General features: G+C 38.0%; 1 protein-coding gene and 1 long non-coding RNA gene across 2 annotated transcripts; one reads left to right on the plus strand and one right to left on the minus strand.

Moving 5' to 3' along the window:
• The first annotated feature begins 1,198 nt into the window (after positions 1-1,198).
• On the plus strand, positions 1,199-3,676 carry LOC140861811 (uncharacterized). Its single transcript, XM_073264817.1, has 4 exons — positions 1,199-1,310; positions 1,606-1,924; positions 2,100-3,090; positions 3,173-3,676. The coding sequence occupies exons 1-4, from the start codon at positions 1,199-1,201 to the stop codon at positions 3,674-3,676; spliced, it is 1,926 nt and encodes a 641-aa protein (XP_073120918.1).
• Positions 3,677-8,235: 4,559 nt separating this feature from the next.
• LOC140894723 (uncharacterized) lies at positions 8,236-9,000 on the minus strand. Its single transcript, XR_012153913.1, has 3 exons — positions 8,706-9,000; positions 8,438-8,613; positions 8,236-8,374 (listed from the first exon to the last, which is right to left on the minus strand). It is a non-coding gene; the product is annotated as an uncharacterized lncRNA (long non-coding RNA).
• Positions 9,001-17,156: the final 8,156 nt, after the last annotated feature.

Consider the following 17,156-nt stretch of genomic DNA (forward strand, 5'->3'; position numbering starts at 1 on the left):
AATCAAAATTTTGTTTTTTGTTTTTGGGTAAAAGTTGTAGAAACATTCACAAACACTCAAAAACACTTTCATTTAGTTAGAAGCTAAGAAGCACTTTGTAGAAGCTCTACCAAACACTCCCGTGTCGTGGTATATCAAAGCTTTATAATTAAATTATTTTTAATATATATATACGTGTAATATAGAAAAATATATTAATATAGGAAAGCGTGCCGACGATGTGACCCTCCTTCCCCGTCAGGATTCCGGATTTTAAGGTTTGTCACCTGATTCCTCCGGTGATATCTGTCGGCGGGCATTAGTGTCGGCACCGACGCCACAGAACCCTTGCCAGTAAACAATCACACTTCAATTATAAATATATTGGGGCAAGCTTTTGTTTTTTGAAAAATAAATAAATAAAATGTACCTATCTGTCGTTTAAAGACTCGAGTTAAAAATTAAAATCTCTATTTTAGTATGTTTAGACCCTTTTCACAAGATATTTTTATGAATCCCATTAATCGATTAACTTTCGATGATTTCTAATTAACCAGACAAATATTAAATTTTAGAAGCTAAAAAAACATTGCATAGAATATATAGAATATTTATTAATGACATAAAATTGTTGGATGGATCAAGTATGATACCAGCATGGAAGTGTACTTAATTTTCTGTGCATATTTTGAAGTGGCTATTACATTTGATACACTTTAATCTGTATTTAGCAAATTTTCTTAAAATGATGATTAGATGTTTGGTGCAAATGATCGAGTTAGGGTTTAGAATATTTATTGCCCGATGGTGGATTGCGATATATGCATAACAAATAATTAAGCAGTCAATTACAGATCACAAATTGAAAAGGAGAAAAAAAAAAGGGGGACTTGGAGTTAAATCCCCAATCCAAAACTTAATTTTTGATTCAGTACCAATGTCAGACAAATTTAGTTTTGACTTCCTAATGCATTACAAAATTTATTTCTAACTCCCTATTGACTTTTTTTAGCTTTTTGTTCCCTTTTTTTTATTTATTCATTATTATATGTAAATATTGTATTCTCTCTCTCTCACTTCGTCATCTTCCTCCCCCAATCTCTAATGCATCGGGCCCTAACCAGAAAACTCATTCATCCATCTCATCGCTGAAGCCTACCAACGGAAGAGAAGCCATAACCATTTATTCTCCTCAATGTAGGAAACCATAGCAAAACCCATGGGGCGTAAGAACCACTGGCCTGCGACGACAGGAAGAAGTTTTGCAAGGGGCGACGACAGGAAGAAGAGATCCGAACTTAAGAAAATGAGGAAGTGGGCTTTTCTGTTCTGTTTGTCGCCTTTGCCCTATTTTTTAATGCAATTTGTGTTACATTATTTTGATCTTGATTTTATTTGTATATTTTTCATTCTTGTGTTCGTTACTGTTTTGAATTTGGTAATGTTATCGATTTTAAACTATATTAAATGGATGATTGTCATTGTTAATTTTCAAGTAAGTTTGAGAAAATCCCAAAGTAAATTTCATTTTTCAGTAGGTTTGAGAAAATCCCCAAAGTAAATTTTTTTTTAAAACTAGACAAATGTTGAGCTTACATAACACTTTTTTTTTTTTTTTGTCTGAAGATAGTGGAGTCAATAGTGAAGGTGGTATGATGCTGCTAGGAAGTTGTTCTTACAGTAAGAATTTGTTTATCTTTACAATAGAGGAGGATATGAGTCTAATGCAGATGTATTTGCAACTTGGCAAAAAATGTGATCAAATCAATCCTTCTTCAACCTTCTTACAATATCTTGCACCTCACCGAAAGTTATATGTGACATTGAATGAAGATCAAGATGTTAGTAATATGATCCGATTGTTTGTGTACATGAAAGTAAACATCATTGACATGATAGCAATCCGAAAAGAAGAAATTATTTCAAGTGACAAGAATATTCTGAGGTAATTCATGTCTTTCTCTGTTTTTAGTTGTGCTACACCCGAACGATAGAAATAAATATTTCAATTTACCTTTAATTTATTCATACAGTTAGTAAGTACATTTTATTTAAGATATGGATGTTGGTATTTCAAGTGATTTACTGAAATATTTTATTGTTGTTTTTCTTTAATTAAGGAATGAGTTTGATGCGGATAATGGTTCTTCGAGTGCATCTCAATATGAAATGGTTCTACAAAGTAACTCCATTGATGCTTGGAGTCATTTGATTCGTGGAGAGGGGCAAAATTTTAAAAATGCTGATGAGTTTCGAAAGGTTCTTAAAAACTATGTTATTGCTACCATGAGATCGTTCGTGTATAAGAAAAATGACCAACAAAAGGTATTCATTGTTTGTAATGTCAGTGGTTGTTCATGGAAAATATATGCATCCAAATATAAGGCAGATGGAACGTTTGGAATTAGAAAATGCTGTCTTCAGCACGTATGTGAAGAGGCAAATCTTCGGAGCAGAGGCCATCCAAAGGCTGATTCTGTTTGGGTGGCGAATATCATTAAAGATAAATTGAGAGGAGAACCATCATACCGACCGTCCGCAATTGTAAGAGATATTCATAGGGAATATGGCGTTGAATTGAAGTACCATACAGCATGGATGGGGAAAGAAATAGCAATGCATCAACTTTATGGGACAGAGAAAGGATGTTTTGATAAATTGAGGTGGTATTGTGATGCTTTGAAACAAACAAATCCTGGTAGTTGGGCTGATTGTGAGGTTGATGAAATGAACAAATTTCGACGACTTTTTATATCTTTACATGCATGTATTGTTGGATTTGTTAAGGGATGCAGACCGTTGATTTTTTTAGATGGAACACATATAAAAAATAAATTCAAAGGTTGCATACTAAGTGCTGTGACAAAAGATGCTAATGATGACCTATTCACTTTAGCATTTGCGGTTGTGGAGGCTGAGAATGATGCTAACTGGGAATGGTTCTGTTTGAAACTGAGGGGAGTCTTGACAATGCAAAATTGTGTAGTTTTCTCACAGTTCACTTTTTTTTCTGATAGACATAGTGGTCTTGTTAAGGCAATCCCCAATATATTCGCCGGTAGTCACCATGCATATGGTCTACGACACTTGGTGGATAATTTTCGTACGCGGGTAAGTTCTATAATAGTTCATTTTATTTTAAATAATATTTTTTGTATGCGAGATTTTTAATATTGTTTTATTTAAATTTTAGATTTTGAAGAAGTATCCATTGCACAACAAAAAGTATTGGGAATCTATATTCCACAAAGCAGCATACGCGGCAACTGAGAGTGAGTTTATTGTTCATATTACTAGTATAATCCAGTCAATGCCTCTTGCAAAAGAATTTATTAAAAATTCAGAACCCGAGAATTGGGCAAATTGCTTATTTTCTGGAAAAAGATGGGGCATAATCAACAACAATCAAGCAGAATGTTGGAATAGTTGGGTTAAACCCGCAAGGTATTTGCCAATTGTATCCATGATTGATACAATACGGTTACAAATAATGAGCATGATGAATAAAAGACGAGAGTCGTCTCTCCTAATGGTTGGAATCCTATCTCCTAAGCCAGAAAGTAGTTTGTTACAAAACTACACTAAATCTCGAAATTTGAAGGTTGATAGGTCTAGTTCATTGCTTTTTGAGGTTTTGGATGGTGATAAAAGTTGTGCAGTGGATCTGGGAAACTGGAGTTGCTCATGTAGAATCTGAAAAATTAATGGGATCCCTTGTAACCATGCTTGTGCTGCTATTGAGTCAAAGGGTTTGTCAATATATGACTTTTGTGACTCTTGCTACAAAGTTGAAAATTATCGAAGAGCTTATGCGGCAGTTGTCAATCCAATCCCTACATTTGATTTCAATGCTGATTTACCACATTCTAATGGCGATATAATTAGACCTCCGGATGTCCGATCGCAGCCAGGACGTAGAAGGACACAAAGATTCCCATCTCAAGTAAAGAAACGTGTTACCAAGTGCGCACGGTGTCACAAACCAGGGCATAACCGTAGAAAATGCAAGGAAGCAATATAGTATGTGGATGGGCTGTTTTTGTTGGTCAGAATCACAGAACATGCAAAGAAGCGATATATTATGTAGATGGGCTATTTTTTTGTTACAATCACAAGACATGCAAAGAAGAAATATAGTTGCTAGATAGGGCTATTTTTGTCAGCACTCATATGCTATAGATTATATATTTTGGGTAATCATATGTCTTGATATACCTTTTGTTGTTTGCATATTAAATGTAATGAATATGTAGCACATATTGGTGCTTATTATACCACAATTATTTTTGGTGTATTGATCGAATGCATAACTGTGTTGGTGAAGTTGGTAGTGTATTTGGTAGTTTTGGTAAAGTTGATATTCTATTTGGTAATGTTGATGAAGTTGGTACTGTATCATGGATATAAGAACGCTTTTTATTTCATTTGCTACATAGTGTACTACTTATCTATGTAACTTATACTGCAAATAGGCACTATTATACTTAATTTGGAAGCTGATGTACTACAGATCAATATACTTGGTACTACCATTTTGACGATGCACCAACACCAAAATGGAAAACGTGTGGACAATGTACTACATTGTACTAAACAGAATACCACAATCAGGACAAATTATACTTAATTTTTAAGAACACGTACTACGGATCAATATAAATGATACTGCCTTTCTGACAATGCATCAACACCACAATGAAAACATGTATTGAAGATGTACCAAATATTACTAAGTAGTATACCACATTAAGACAAATTATTGTACTTTATTTGCAAATGCTTGTACTACATATCAATAAAGTTTGTACTGTTTTTTTGCCAATGCACCAGCACCACAATGGAAAATATTTATGGACGATGTACCACATTTAACCAATTCTTATACCACATTCAGGCATTATTGTACTTTATTTGCAAGGGCTTGTACTACATATCAATAAAGTTTGTACTGCTATTTTTACAATGCACCAGCACCACAATGGAAAACATTTATGGACGATGTACCACATTTAACCAATGCTTATACCACAATCAGGCATTATTGTACTTTATTTGCAAGCTCTTGTACTACATATCAATATATTTTGTACTGCATTTTTTACAATGCACCAGCACCACAATGAAAAACATTTGCGGATGATGTACCACATTTATCCAATTCTTATACCACTATCAGGCATTATTGTACTTTATTTGCAAGGGCTTGTACTACATATCAATAAAGTTTGTACTGTTTTTTTGCCAATGCACCAGCACCACAATGGAAAACATTTATGGACGATGTACCACATTTAACCAATGCTTATACCACATTCAGGCATTATTGTACTTTATTTGCAAGGGCTTGTACTACATATCAATAAAGTTTGTACTGTTTTTTTGCCAATGCACCAGCACCACAATGGAAAACATTTATGGACGATGTACCACATTTAACCAATTCTTATACCACACCCAGACATTATTGTACATTATTTGCAAGGGCTTGTACTACATATCAATAAAGTTTGTACTGTTTTTTTGCCAATGCACCAGCACCACAATGGAAAACATTTATGAACGATGTACCACATTTAACCAATGCTTATACCACAATCAGGAATTATTGTACTTTATTTGCAAGGTCTTGTACTACATATAAATATATTTTGTACTGCATTTTTGACAATGCACCATCACCACAATGAAAAACATTTGCTGATGATGTACCACATGATTAACACATGTTTATACATAAAATTTCTATTATAGTATTTTCAGTGATGATTATCACATGTTAATGCATTTTAATGTCTAATTTATTTGCATATATGATAATTACCAAACACATGCATATGTATTCGATCATTGTATATGCATATGTAACATTTATGGTTAAAACAATCTTATCTATGTATCCATTGTCCAAAATTTGTAACATCAATGTTATTTAACACATGTTTACTTATAAAATGTCTAATATTGTAGTATCAATCATGACTATCACATGTTTATGCATTCTAATGAAGTATAATATTGTCTTATTATGGTTTGATCCGATGTAAAATTTGGTATAATGCCTTATTGTGGTATGCTACTTCGTAATATTTTGTACATTGTCCATAAATGTTTTCCATTGTGGTGCTGGTGCATTGGCAAAAAACCAGTACAAATGTTATTGATATGTAGTACAAGACCTTGCAAATAAAGTACAATAATGCCTGAGTGTGGTATAAGCATTGGTTAAATGTGGTACATCATCCATAAATGTTTTCCATTGTGGTGCTGGTGCATTGTCAAACAAACAGTACAAACTTTATTGATATGTAGTACAAGCCCGTGCAAATAAAGTACAATAATGTCTGGGTGTGGTATAAAAATTGGTTAAATGTGGTACATCGTCCATAAATGTTTTCCATTGTGGTGCTGGTGCATTGGCAAAAAAACAGTACAAACTTTATTGATAAGTAGTACAAGCCCTTGCAAATAAAGTACAATAATGCCTGAGTGTGGTATAAGAATTGGATAAATATGGTACATCGTCCGTAAATATTTTCCATTGTGGTGCTGGTGCATTGTAAAAAATGCAGTACAAAATATATTGATATGTAGTACAAGAGCTTGCAAATAAAGTACAATAATGCCTGATTGTGGTATAAGCATTGGTTAAATGTGGTACATCGTCCATAAATGTTTTCCATTGTGGTGCTGGTGCATTGTAAAAATAGCAGTACAAACTTTATTGATATGTAGTACAAGCCCTTGCAAATAAAGTACAATAATTTCTGAATGTGGTATAAGCATTGGTTAAATGTGGTACATCGTCCATAAATGTTTTCCATTGTGGTGCTGGTGCATTAGCAAAAAAACAGTACAAACTTTATTGATATGTAGTACAAGCCCTTGCAAATAAAGTACAATAATGCCTGAGTGTGGTATAAGAATTGGATAAATGTGGTACATCGTCCGTAAATATTTTCCATTGTGGTGCTGGTGCATTGTAAAAAATGCAGTACAAAATATATTGATATGTAGTACAAGAGCTTGCAAATAAAGTACAATAATGCCTGATTGTGGTATAAGCATTGGTTAAATGTGCTACATCGTCCATAAATGTTTTCCATTGTGGTGCTGGTGCATTGTAAAAATAGCAGTACAAACTTTATTGATATGTAGTACAAGCCCTTGCAAATAAAGTACAATAATGCCTGAGTGTGGTATAAGCATTGGTTAAATGTGGTACATTGTCCATACATAGATAAAAGAAACATAATATAGACGATTGGAGTAATACAGTAGAAGAAACATGAAGCATAACATAGCCTATTTGCAGTATCAGTTACATAGATAAGTAGTACACTATGTAGCAAATCAAGTAAAAAACGTTTTTACTTCCCTGATACAGTACCAAATTCATCAACAAAACAGTTATGCATCCGATCAATACACCAAAAATAGTTATGGTGTAATAAGCACCAGTATGTTCAACCAAACTACCAAATACACTAACAAAAATCATTGTCCACTCCATTATCATTTCTGTCAACTCATTTTACTCAAACCATATTCGTCACTTAGGATGGCTGCAGCAACGTATGCCCTTATACCATCTATTTTGCAATCATTCTGATGATTCCATGTAAACGGGTCATCACGAGCATAGCACTTTGCCCATAGGCAAGTAAACACACCACAATCGGGATTAGGCCCTTGGACTCTACACTTTGGGAATCCAACGGTGCAATTGGAAAGGTCAAGGTCCTTGAACAGCCTCAAGTATCCTAATAGAAATTCAACCTGGACACAAATCGAATTATTGTAATAGTGAACTAATTGCATCACATAATGAGGGAGGTACAATAATGAAAGACTTACAAACTGTCTCGCACTTGTCCTGTCATATGAGCTGTCTATTGAGTTCCTCACCACAAATTCCTTTTTTTCATTATTCCACACAAGCAAAAACCAATGGGATCTCACACCAATAGGGAATAATACATATCTGCATATCATCATTACTTCCTTATTTAGATCGTGTAACTTCACCACAGTACTCTTCGTACACTTCGAGAGGAAGTCCACGTATTGATGATCCTCAAGTGATTTGTTCTTGTAATGCTCACCAAGTACTTTTAATACATCACGCTACAAAAAATATTTAAATTGTCAACAATCAATTTTAATACTTAAATACATAAATAGAAGAACAGTGGATGAAATACGGTTAATTACAAAGGTAGCCATACAAACCTGAACCCAAGGTTGAACCGTATAAATGGGGAGGTCGTGGTTATTGGAGCGGCACAAAATTTTCAGGTAGCATTCTATTATCTCTCCCCGGACATCATTGCCAAACAACAGATCACATAATTGAGGTCCTTCCACTGATAGGTATGAGTCATTCCACACCACACAACTGTGTAAAAAAAAATTCAGTGCACTAGTTAAAATATACAATGTAATAAACATGATGACTTACTCCAATTTTTCCCGTGAAAGAAAAGAAGTAATGGCTTTTCTCTCTGAATCAGTCACTAAATCGTGTCCACAAAAATCTGTCCGACCCTTGTATGCTTGCAAAGGATCCTCCACCACCTGTCCAACATCTAGTGTCACCTGCTCAACAACACGATCAAGATCTACGATGTAGTCATCCTAATGAAACACACAATAATTCAAATAGAAGCAATATAAGTCACATATCAAATAAAGAAAATAAACAACTATACGTAATATATTACTATTACCTCTGTCGTACTACCAACCAAACTACTAGATTTCTCTCTCAATCATTTTGAAACTCTTCTCGGCACATTCATCCAACTCTCCTTGTTACTCCTACTCGCGCGCTCCACTTTCTTTCTTATGTTTACAATCTTCTTAGGATCAAATCCACTTGCAGCATCGCTCTCGTCAACCAGCAATTTTGAAACACGATCATCAATATTTTGACCGGAGGCTTCTCCATCATCCTTTGAGGTCATTTTAATAGAATCCACAATCACATCATCAACTATCTTCTTTGGTTCATTCTCAACTTCATTTTCTACTTGCATTTTATCACCTTCCTTCTCATCTAACTTTTCAAATCCATCCTCCAGTTCATCAGCAACATCATTCACATTTTCATGAATTTTTGGAACTTGTGTCTCAATCTGCACACTATATAAGTCATTGAAATTGCCATCAAAATCCTTACCACCAGAATTTTTTTGACTACTAATTTTTCCAGCACCACTTTTCGAACCGTATCTGCGTTTCAAATTCTCAATCTCAGAAGACTGTTCCCTAACAATCTTCTCCAAACGAGTGACATCTGTTTTCAAAATATACTCATTCATTGTTGACATTACCTGTAACAAATCAATCACAGAATTCATCAACAAACTTTAAGAACATTACAATTAATTGGACAAAGTATAAATACGCATCACTTCACGTACCACAGCGCTGGAAGATATCTCCTCAACAAACACTCTTTCGTTAGGGAATGAAACTATAGGAACAATCTATTTATAACATAAAATCGCAAAGTTAGAACCTTATAATTATTTTGGATAATATTATATCAAAATGACATATCAAATAGGACCTTCATTCTTGTAATTGTGTTAAACAATTCTTCGGCAGAATCAGAATTGTTAGGAATTTTGCACTTCGCCCAACGAAACACACGGGGAAATTTCCTAATACTTGTCTGAATGGCAAACAAAGGTACACTCTCATACAACCATGCCTACATTGAAAGATTTTTAGATTAAGTATGTACAAGAAGAAATGTTATATATGACCAATGTATTAAGGACAATAAATACTAACCATCAACCCCACTAAACAACCATCTAGATACTTCTTTCGTTCTACTACACCTTGTTCACCACCGATATGGGCAGCCATGTTCTCGCAAAGGAATCGGTACGCAGCATCACCCCACGAGTATTCAAAGAAATGATCCAGATCATCGAGATATGGCATAATAAATCGTGGAGTTGTATAATTTCCAACCGGAAAAATCACACAATTGAATAAATACAAGATAAACATCCTCGCAAAGTCCTCGACATATTTTTTTTTCTTCTTACGTGCTAGTTCAAGAAGTTTCAAACGAATACTTGATCGGATTACCTTGCTTACACTACCCCCAAAATAACGAGTTACAAAGGAAGATTCCATTTTCAAATCAATATTCACTGGTTGTCCAACATATTTTAACCCCATAACAATGGAAAACTCTGAAGATTTAAAAGGAACCGATACATTACCATCACCAAACTTGAAGGACAAAGATTGAACGTCAAACCTGCTCAACACTGCCTCAACCTTCAAACAACTAAAGCTAAGCTTTGGCATCTTCAATCATTCTGAGAATGGAGAATCATTTATCCATTGTAGTTGTCTTCTCTCAATTACAGATGAAAGTTCTTCCATTGTACTTCGAAATACTGCAGCAGAGCAGCGGCTTGGTGTCTCATATGCCTTACGGATACTACGTTTCATCTCGGATCCTACTCGTTCTCGTACTATTTCTAAATCAAAAAAAAAAAACCGTGTGTCAAAAGTCATAACGATAAGATTTTGATAAACAATTTTCACGGTAACAAAACAGAAAATAATTTTGCATACACCAATTTTAAAATTGGTTTCCACAGTTTCGAAAGATTTGTAACAACCTAGATGAAATTGAATAAAAAGTTGGACAAATTGAATAAAAATATTAGAAGATAAAAAATATCAGAAGAAACTCACTGCCTTTTTTGCTTTGCTTCTGCTCGTTTTCCATGTGACTGACAGATTTCAAAGCGACGATAGCGATTTGAAATCTGTTGCAAGCCCGTGAGTTTAGCGTGGATGCTAGATGTTGGGAGAAGAGATGAATATTGGTCGAGATTGAGAGATCGTCGCTTTGAAATCTGTTGCAAGCCCGTGAGTTTAGCGTGGATGCTAGATGTTGGGAGAAGAGATGAATATTGGCCGAGATTGGGAGATAAGAGAAGATGATGAAAATTGGTGCAGGCGATTCTGTCAAAATGAGGGAAGAGAAGAAGAGAAGAAGGGCGTGAGAAGTGAGAGCAAATAATTTCCCAATTAAAAACCTAGATAAAATAATAATAATAATAATTTAAAAGGAGACAAGGGAGTGAAAAAAAATTTATTTGTTGTAGTAGGTACCTAAATCTCCAAATCTATGACATGGGTACTGAACCCAAAATCAAGTTTTTGATTGGGTATTTAACTATAATTAACCGAAAAAAAAATCCACCTTAAAAATAAATTTTAAATAAAAAATAAAATAGTTGTTATCAACATTAAGATTGCTTCCATATGTAAACAAGGGGAATTAATAAAATCAACGCTGTAATTGGAATTAAACCACCTAATTCAATTCTAATTAACAAGATTAATTGTGGGTAAAATTAATATCGTTTTAACGATGATGTCATGTGAATTGGAATTAGACCACCTAATTCAATTCTAATTAACAAGATTAATTGTGGGTAAAATTAATATCGTTTTAATGATTATGTGTGATATGATAAGGATTTCACTTTATGCCTCTAGAATCGGTCAAGTATGTCGCATAAGACTTATCAAAAACAAATTTTTTTCAATTAATCTTCTAACTGCTCTTTCAACTCTTTCAATTCAACTGGTGTCATTCGATAAGGTGCTTTCGAAATCGATGCAGTTCCTGACATCAGTTCAATGTTGAAATCAATCTCATGATACGGAGGTAATCCTGGAATCTCATCAGGAAAAACGTCCGCAAATTCACTAACCACTGGCAAATCAGCCAGGTTCGGGCTAGTTTTCAAAACGTCAACTGCATAAACAAGAAATCCCTCCGCTCCTTTCTGCAAAAGTCGTGTCATAGATAATACAGAAATGAGAGAAATCTTAGCACGTGAACCCTTACCATAGAATTTCCATTCTCCAGCCATCTCGGGTTTGAATCTCACTACCTTCTGAAAACAATCGACGGTAGCTCTGTACTTGTTTAGCATATCAATCCCGATAATGCAGTCAAAATCAGACAAACTAAGTACAAAACAATCTATCTCGATCTCATTACCATCATACTGTAGCAAACAATTCTTAACTGTTTGAATCGATATAAGACCTTTCCCCAAAGGAGAAGAAACAGATACTACAACAGGTAATGTTTCGACAGGCAAAGCATGCAATGAAGCAAATCGTGCAGAGATAAACGTATGGGATGCACCTGTATCAATCAATACATATGCAGGATAACCATAAAGAAAACAGTTACCTGCAATCATATCGTCTGGTGCTCCCTGTGCCTGTTCCTCCGTCAATGCAAAGACATGAGCCTGCTGTCTTTGAGGCTGGCTACCTGTCTGACTTCCTCCTGGCCTTGATTGTTGCTGTGGAGGTGACGGTTGGAAAGAATGGACAGAAGAGGCTTGTCTCACGGGTTGAGCCACTGATCGTAATGACTCTGCACCTCGTGCCTGTCCAGAACCTCTCTGAGGACATACCCTCGCAAAATGGCCAGTCTGATGGCATATATGGCACCTCCCAGATATCCCTCGACACTGATCGGTTGGATGTCCTCCACCAAAATTGTTACAAAACACTCCCGACTTCAGTTTCGTGCCACTGAAACTCGAAGAACTGCTCCCAGACTTCTTAAACTGTTTTCCTCGAGCTTGAAAATATCCTTTCTTACCACTGCTGCTGCTACCACTTTCAAATCAATAAGACTGTTGCGGAGTTGGAGCTGAAGGTTGTGACTGTCTCGGAGGTTGAGCAACATACGAAGCTCCTCGCTCCTGTATCAAGCCAGCTTCCGCTCCTTTGGCACTGTTCAAGGCATCAGCAAAATTATTCGGTCGCCTTGTGTTTACCAATGTAAAAACATCAGGATTCAGTCCATTAATGAACTGATCAGCCATAGCCTTGTCACTATCTGCAACATATGGAGCAAAACGTAGCAATGTAGAGAATTTAGCAACATAGTCTTCAATATTCAAGTTTCCCTGTTTCAGATTAGCAAACTCAGCGCCCTTGTCCTTACGATAAGACACCGGAAAGAAGCGTTGGTAGAACTCGGTTTTGAAGACATTCCAAGTCAGTACAGTTCCTCGACGCTCCAGAGCTTTCTTAGTCGTGAACCACCAGCTCTTTGCAACCTCATGCAACTGATGTCCAATGAGTCTGACTCTCCGCTCATCACCGTAGTCAAGTGAATCAAACAACATTTCCATGCCATCAAGCCATCCTTCACATTCAACTGCATTCTCGGTACCTTTCAGTGTAGGCGGATGGTATGATTGAAAACGTTTGAGCAGTGTTTCCATCGGAGTAGCAGTCATATCGGTCATGTCTCGAGAAGTACTTCCCTGTTCATTACTCGGGACTGTAGCTTGAGGCACAATCGGTGTTACCACTGTCTGTTCTGGCAGATGTATAGGAACTGTCTGTTCTGGCATCGGAGTAGGAGCCCGTGGTCTAAGAGGAGGTCGTCCTGGTCTTCGAGACATATCTGATTATCAAAATGGTTAGGATACCAAATCATCAAATTTATCTCAGTCCTCCTCTGATCATCTTACCTCTGATCAAGACTCGGTTCTGATTCAATCTTAAAAGAAATAATCGAAGTATTCAAAAAAGACATGCTTCCAATCAATTCCGATAATCAGGTAGCATATCCAGAACACATGCCTCTAATCATTTCAGATATTCCAGTAAGCATGCATCTTTAATCATCATAAATCATACTTTCAAATAAAATAAATACAACATCATGTATTAAAATACTTGAAAGTAAATCATGCTAGCATTTACAACATGTAATTAAATCATAGCATGAATCCATAAATAAGTAAGGCAGAAGACTCGATCTACCCCACTCACAGTCTATCTAAGTCCAGAATTTTCTTACTCTGATACCACCTGTTGTGATGACCCGAGTTCTATTCTCTCAATAATCAAATCATAAAAAAGAATAGACAAGAATCAATGTCAAAACAAAATAAAATAAAAAAAAATTTTAAAAATGGGAGCACCTCGCTCGATCGGTAGAAAGTTATCGATCGAGCGAGCACAAATGCTCAACTCTCGGGTGAGAGTAAAATTGGCCTCGCTCGATCGGTCATTTCCTACCGATCGAGCGAGAGCAACTTTGCACAGCTTTCTGCCCAAAAATTAATGGCCTCGCTCGATCCGCAATACTTCACCGATCGAGCGAGCCCATTTCCAGAAAAACAGCAGAAATCCCTTTGCTGTCAAATGAGTTCCTTTCCCTCATTTTGTTCATCTAGCTTCAGTTCACACATGATCTAATCAAACTCAACAACTAACATGCATTCTAACATGATAGATTTAGATCATAATAAAGCCTTAAAATCATCTCAAAATAGGCTAACATATCAAACAAGAATCATTGTTATAGAAAAGGCATAAAGCTACAACATCATGTTGTCTCTAGGATTTATACATCATCTAAAATCTTATATACATCAACACAACAACTTATTAAACAACAAGTCTTGGTACAAGTAGCTATAACATGTTCATGTGTTTGGACTCAACACTATCATTGACAGCTCAATAAACCATCTAAACTCGGATCATCACGCTATTCCTCTCCTCCCTTGTTCTTCATGTTCGCTTTTGCCCGGTTCCACTCCCGCCTATTGCCATGACACATACAATACAACAATAGCTGGATAACTCCGGTGAGAAATACATTTCCCAGTAAAAGCAACTAAACATGCATATACAGTCCCGCAGTCTGTTGTCGCTCCCCAGGAGGGATCTGACCCCTGCTTAGCCCTTTCTTGGGGTCGCCAGGTGGAGGAAGAGGTTGGTGCCTCTTCAGTGGTTGGTGAGATGGAGCTGGGTTTCCCGCAGGTTGTTCCTGTGCCTGCCTTTGAGGCTACTGATACTTGTAATTTGAATCACAGTAGCCACTCCATCCCCTCGCTTCCTGGGACTCCTGTGGAGTCCTCCGCCCCATTCTTTGAGGGGCTTGTCTCTCAGCAGGGTACTATTTGTCAGGACGTTGATCCGATCACTGAGTTTGTCAGCGAGGACGACTCAAGTTCCTTCTGTGGGACTGAATCGTGTGATGGGAGAGATTTTGGGAGATATGATGAGGATTTTGATTTCTCTGTCTCACCCTCCAAGAGAACGCTTCGTTCTGACACGAAGCGACAGCAGACTCGCCAGGAGTCTAGAAAGAAGACGGGGCCTTACTCCACCCGTTCCAAATGCAGTGCCTAATTTGGAACATCAGGGGACTCAGGAGCTCTGAGTCCCAGGAGAGGCTTCATGCCTTGGTGAAAGAGAAGCGTATCAAGATCTTGGCTATCTTGGAGCCGATGATTGCCCTTGACCAGCGCTTCATGACCCGTCGCCTTGGTTTCCAGAGAGTTCTGTCGAATGTCTCTGGTCATATTTGGGTTTTTTTGGCGGACGATGTGATGGCGGAGTGTGTCCTTGATCACGCTCAGTTCCTCCATCTTCGCGTGTCGGCTCCTTTTTTGCCGACCCCTGTTTTTTGCTCTTTCGTGTATGCCAAGTGTGACTATATTTTACGGCGCGACTTGTGGGCTTCTTTGCTGCAGGTCAAGCCTGTTGATGGTCCCTGGCTTGTCGGGGGGGATTTTAATGTCGTGAGGGATGCCTCCGAGTGTCTTGGCTCTTCTGGTGGGAGGCAGCTCCCCATGGAAGAGTTTAATCATTTTGTTTTGGAGTCTGCGCTGGTTGACGCTGGCTTTGAGGGCTCTTCGTTCACTTGGACGAATAAGTCCATTTGGAAGCGTCTTGACAAAGTTCTTATTTCTGTGGATTGGGGTGACCATTTCAACTCTATCAGGGTTGAACACCTCAGTCGCACGGTTTCGGATCATTGTCCTCTTTTGGTGTCTGCTCCTGTCTTTGCTCGGGGGCCGAGCTCGTTTCGGTTCCAGAGCATGTGGACTCGGCACCCGAGGTTCCTTCAAACCGTCAGGCTGAACTGGAACATGCCCTGCTCTTTGCAAGGCATGCCCAGGCTCTTTGCCAAGCTGAAACGGTTGAAGGGCCACCTTAAGTGGTGGAACCGGGATGTTTTTGGGAACCTTTTTGGTAAGATCGCTGAGACGGAGAGGTCGGTTAGACTGGCTGAGGCTGCCTGTGAAGCGGATTCCTCTGAGCATAGCTGGACCTTCTTGTCCAGATGCAATGAGGAGCTGTCTAGAGTCACCGCTATGGAAGCGGATTTTTGGAAGCAGAAAGCTGCTTGTAATTGGCTTGAGGACGGGGAGAGGAATACGAAGCTTTTCCACAACATGGTGAAAAAGAAGAATGTGGTTAATAAGATCTTTCGTATTTGGGAGGATGGTAATTGTCTCACCTCTCCTGGTCTCATCAATCAGTCAGGGGCTGCCTATTTCGAGCGCCTTCTCACTGGAGATCCTTTTGTCCTGGATCGTCCGGATTTTTCTGGCTTCTTCTCGGAGATTTCAGAGGAGGAGAACCATAGCTTTGCCACCGAACCTTCCTTGGAAGAGGTTCGTGCTGTCGTCTTTTCCATCCCTCGGGATAGTGTGGCGGGCCCCGATGGGTTTTCTTCGGTTTTTTTTCAGAGCTGCTGGGATTTTGTGCAGCATGATGTCATGGACGCTGTCCTTGATTTCTTTCGGGGCTCTCTTATGCCCCAGGGCTTCACTGCCACCACGATCACTTTGATCCCCAAAATCGAGGGTGCGCAAGCTTGGACGGACTTCCGTCCCATCAGCTTGTGTAATGTTTCCAACAAGATTATCTCGAAGCTTTTATACTCTCGTCTGCGGTCGGTGGTGGGAAGACTCGTTTCTCAGAGTCAGAGTGGCTTTGTGCCGGGGCGGATGATTGCTGACAATATCCTTCTCGCGCATGAGCTCACTCACAGTCTTAATCTCCCTGCCCGTGGTGGTAATGTCATTATGAAATTGGACATGGCTAAGGCCTATGATAGAGTCCAATGGTCTTTTCTTCTGGATGTCCTCCAAAGGTTTGGTTTTTCGGAGCAGGTTGTGAGAATGGTGAGGGCTTGCATTTCTTTTTGCAAGTTCTCGGTTAATGTCAATGGCACCCCTGCTGGTTTCTTTGCTTCCTCGAGGGGCTTGAGACAGGGTGACCCGTTATCTCCCCTCCTCTTTGTTCTTGGAGCGGAGTATCTGTCCCGTGGCTTGGATCGGTTGTTCCTCCAG

This window comes from Henckelia pumila, chromosome 4, assembly GCF_033568475.1.
Source record: "Henckelia pumila isolate YLH828 chromosome 4, ASM3356847v2, whole genome shotgun sequence".
NCBI classification, from domain to species: domain Eukaryota; kingdom Viridiplantae; phylum Streptophyta; class Magnoliopsida; order Lamiales; family Gesneriaceae; genus Henckelia; species Henckelia pumila.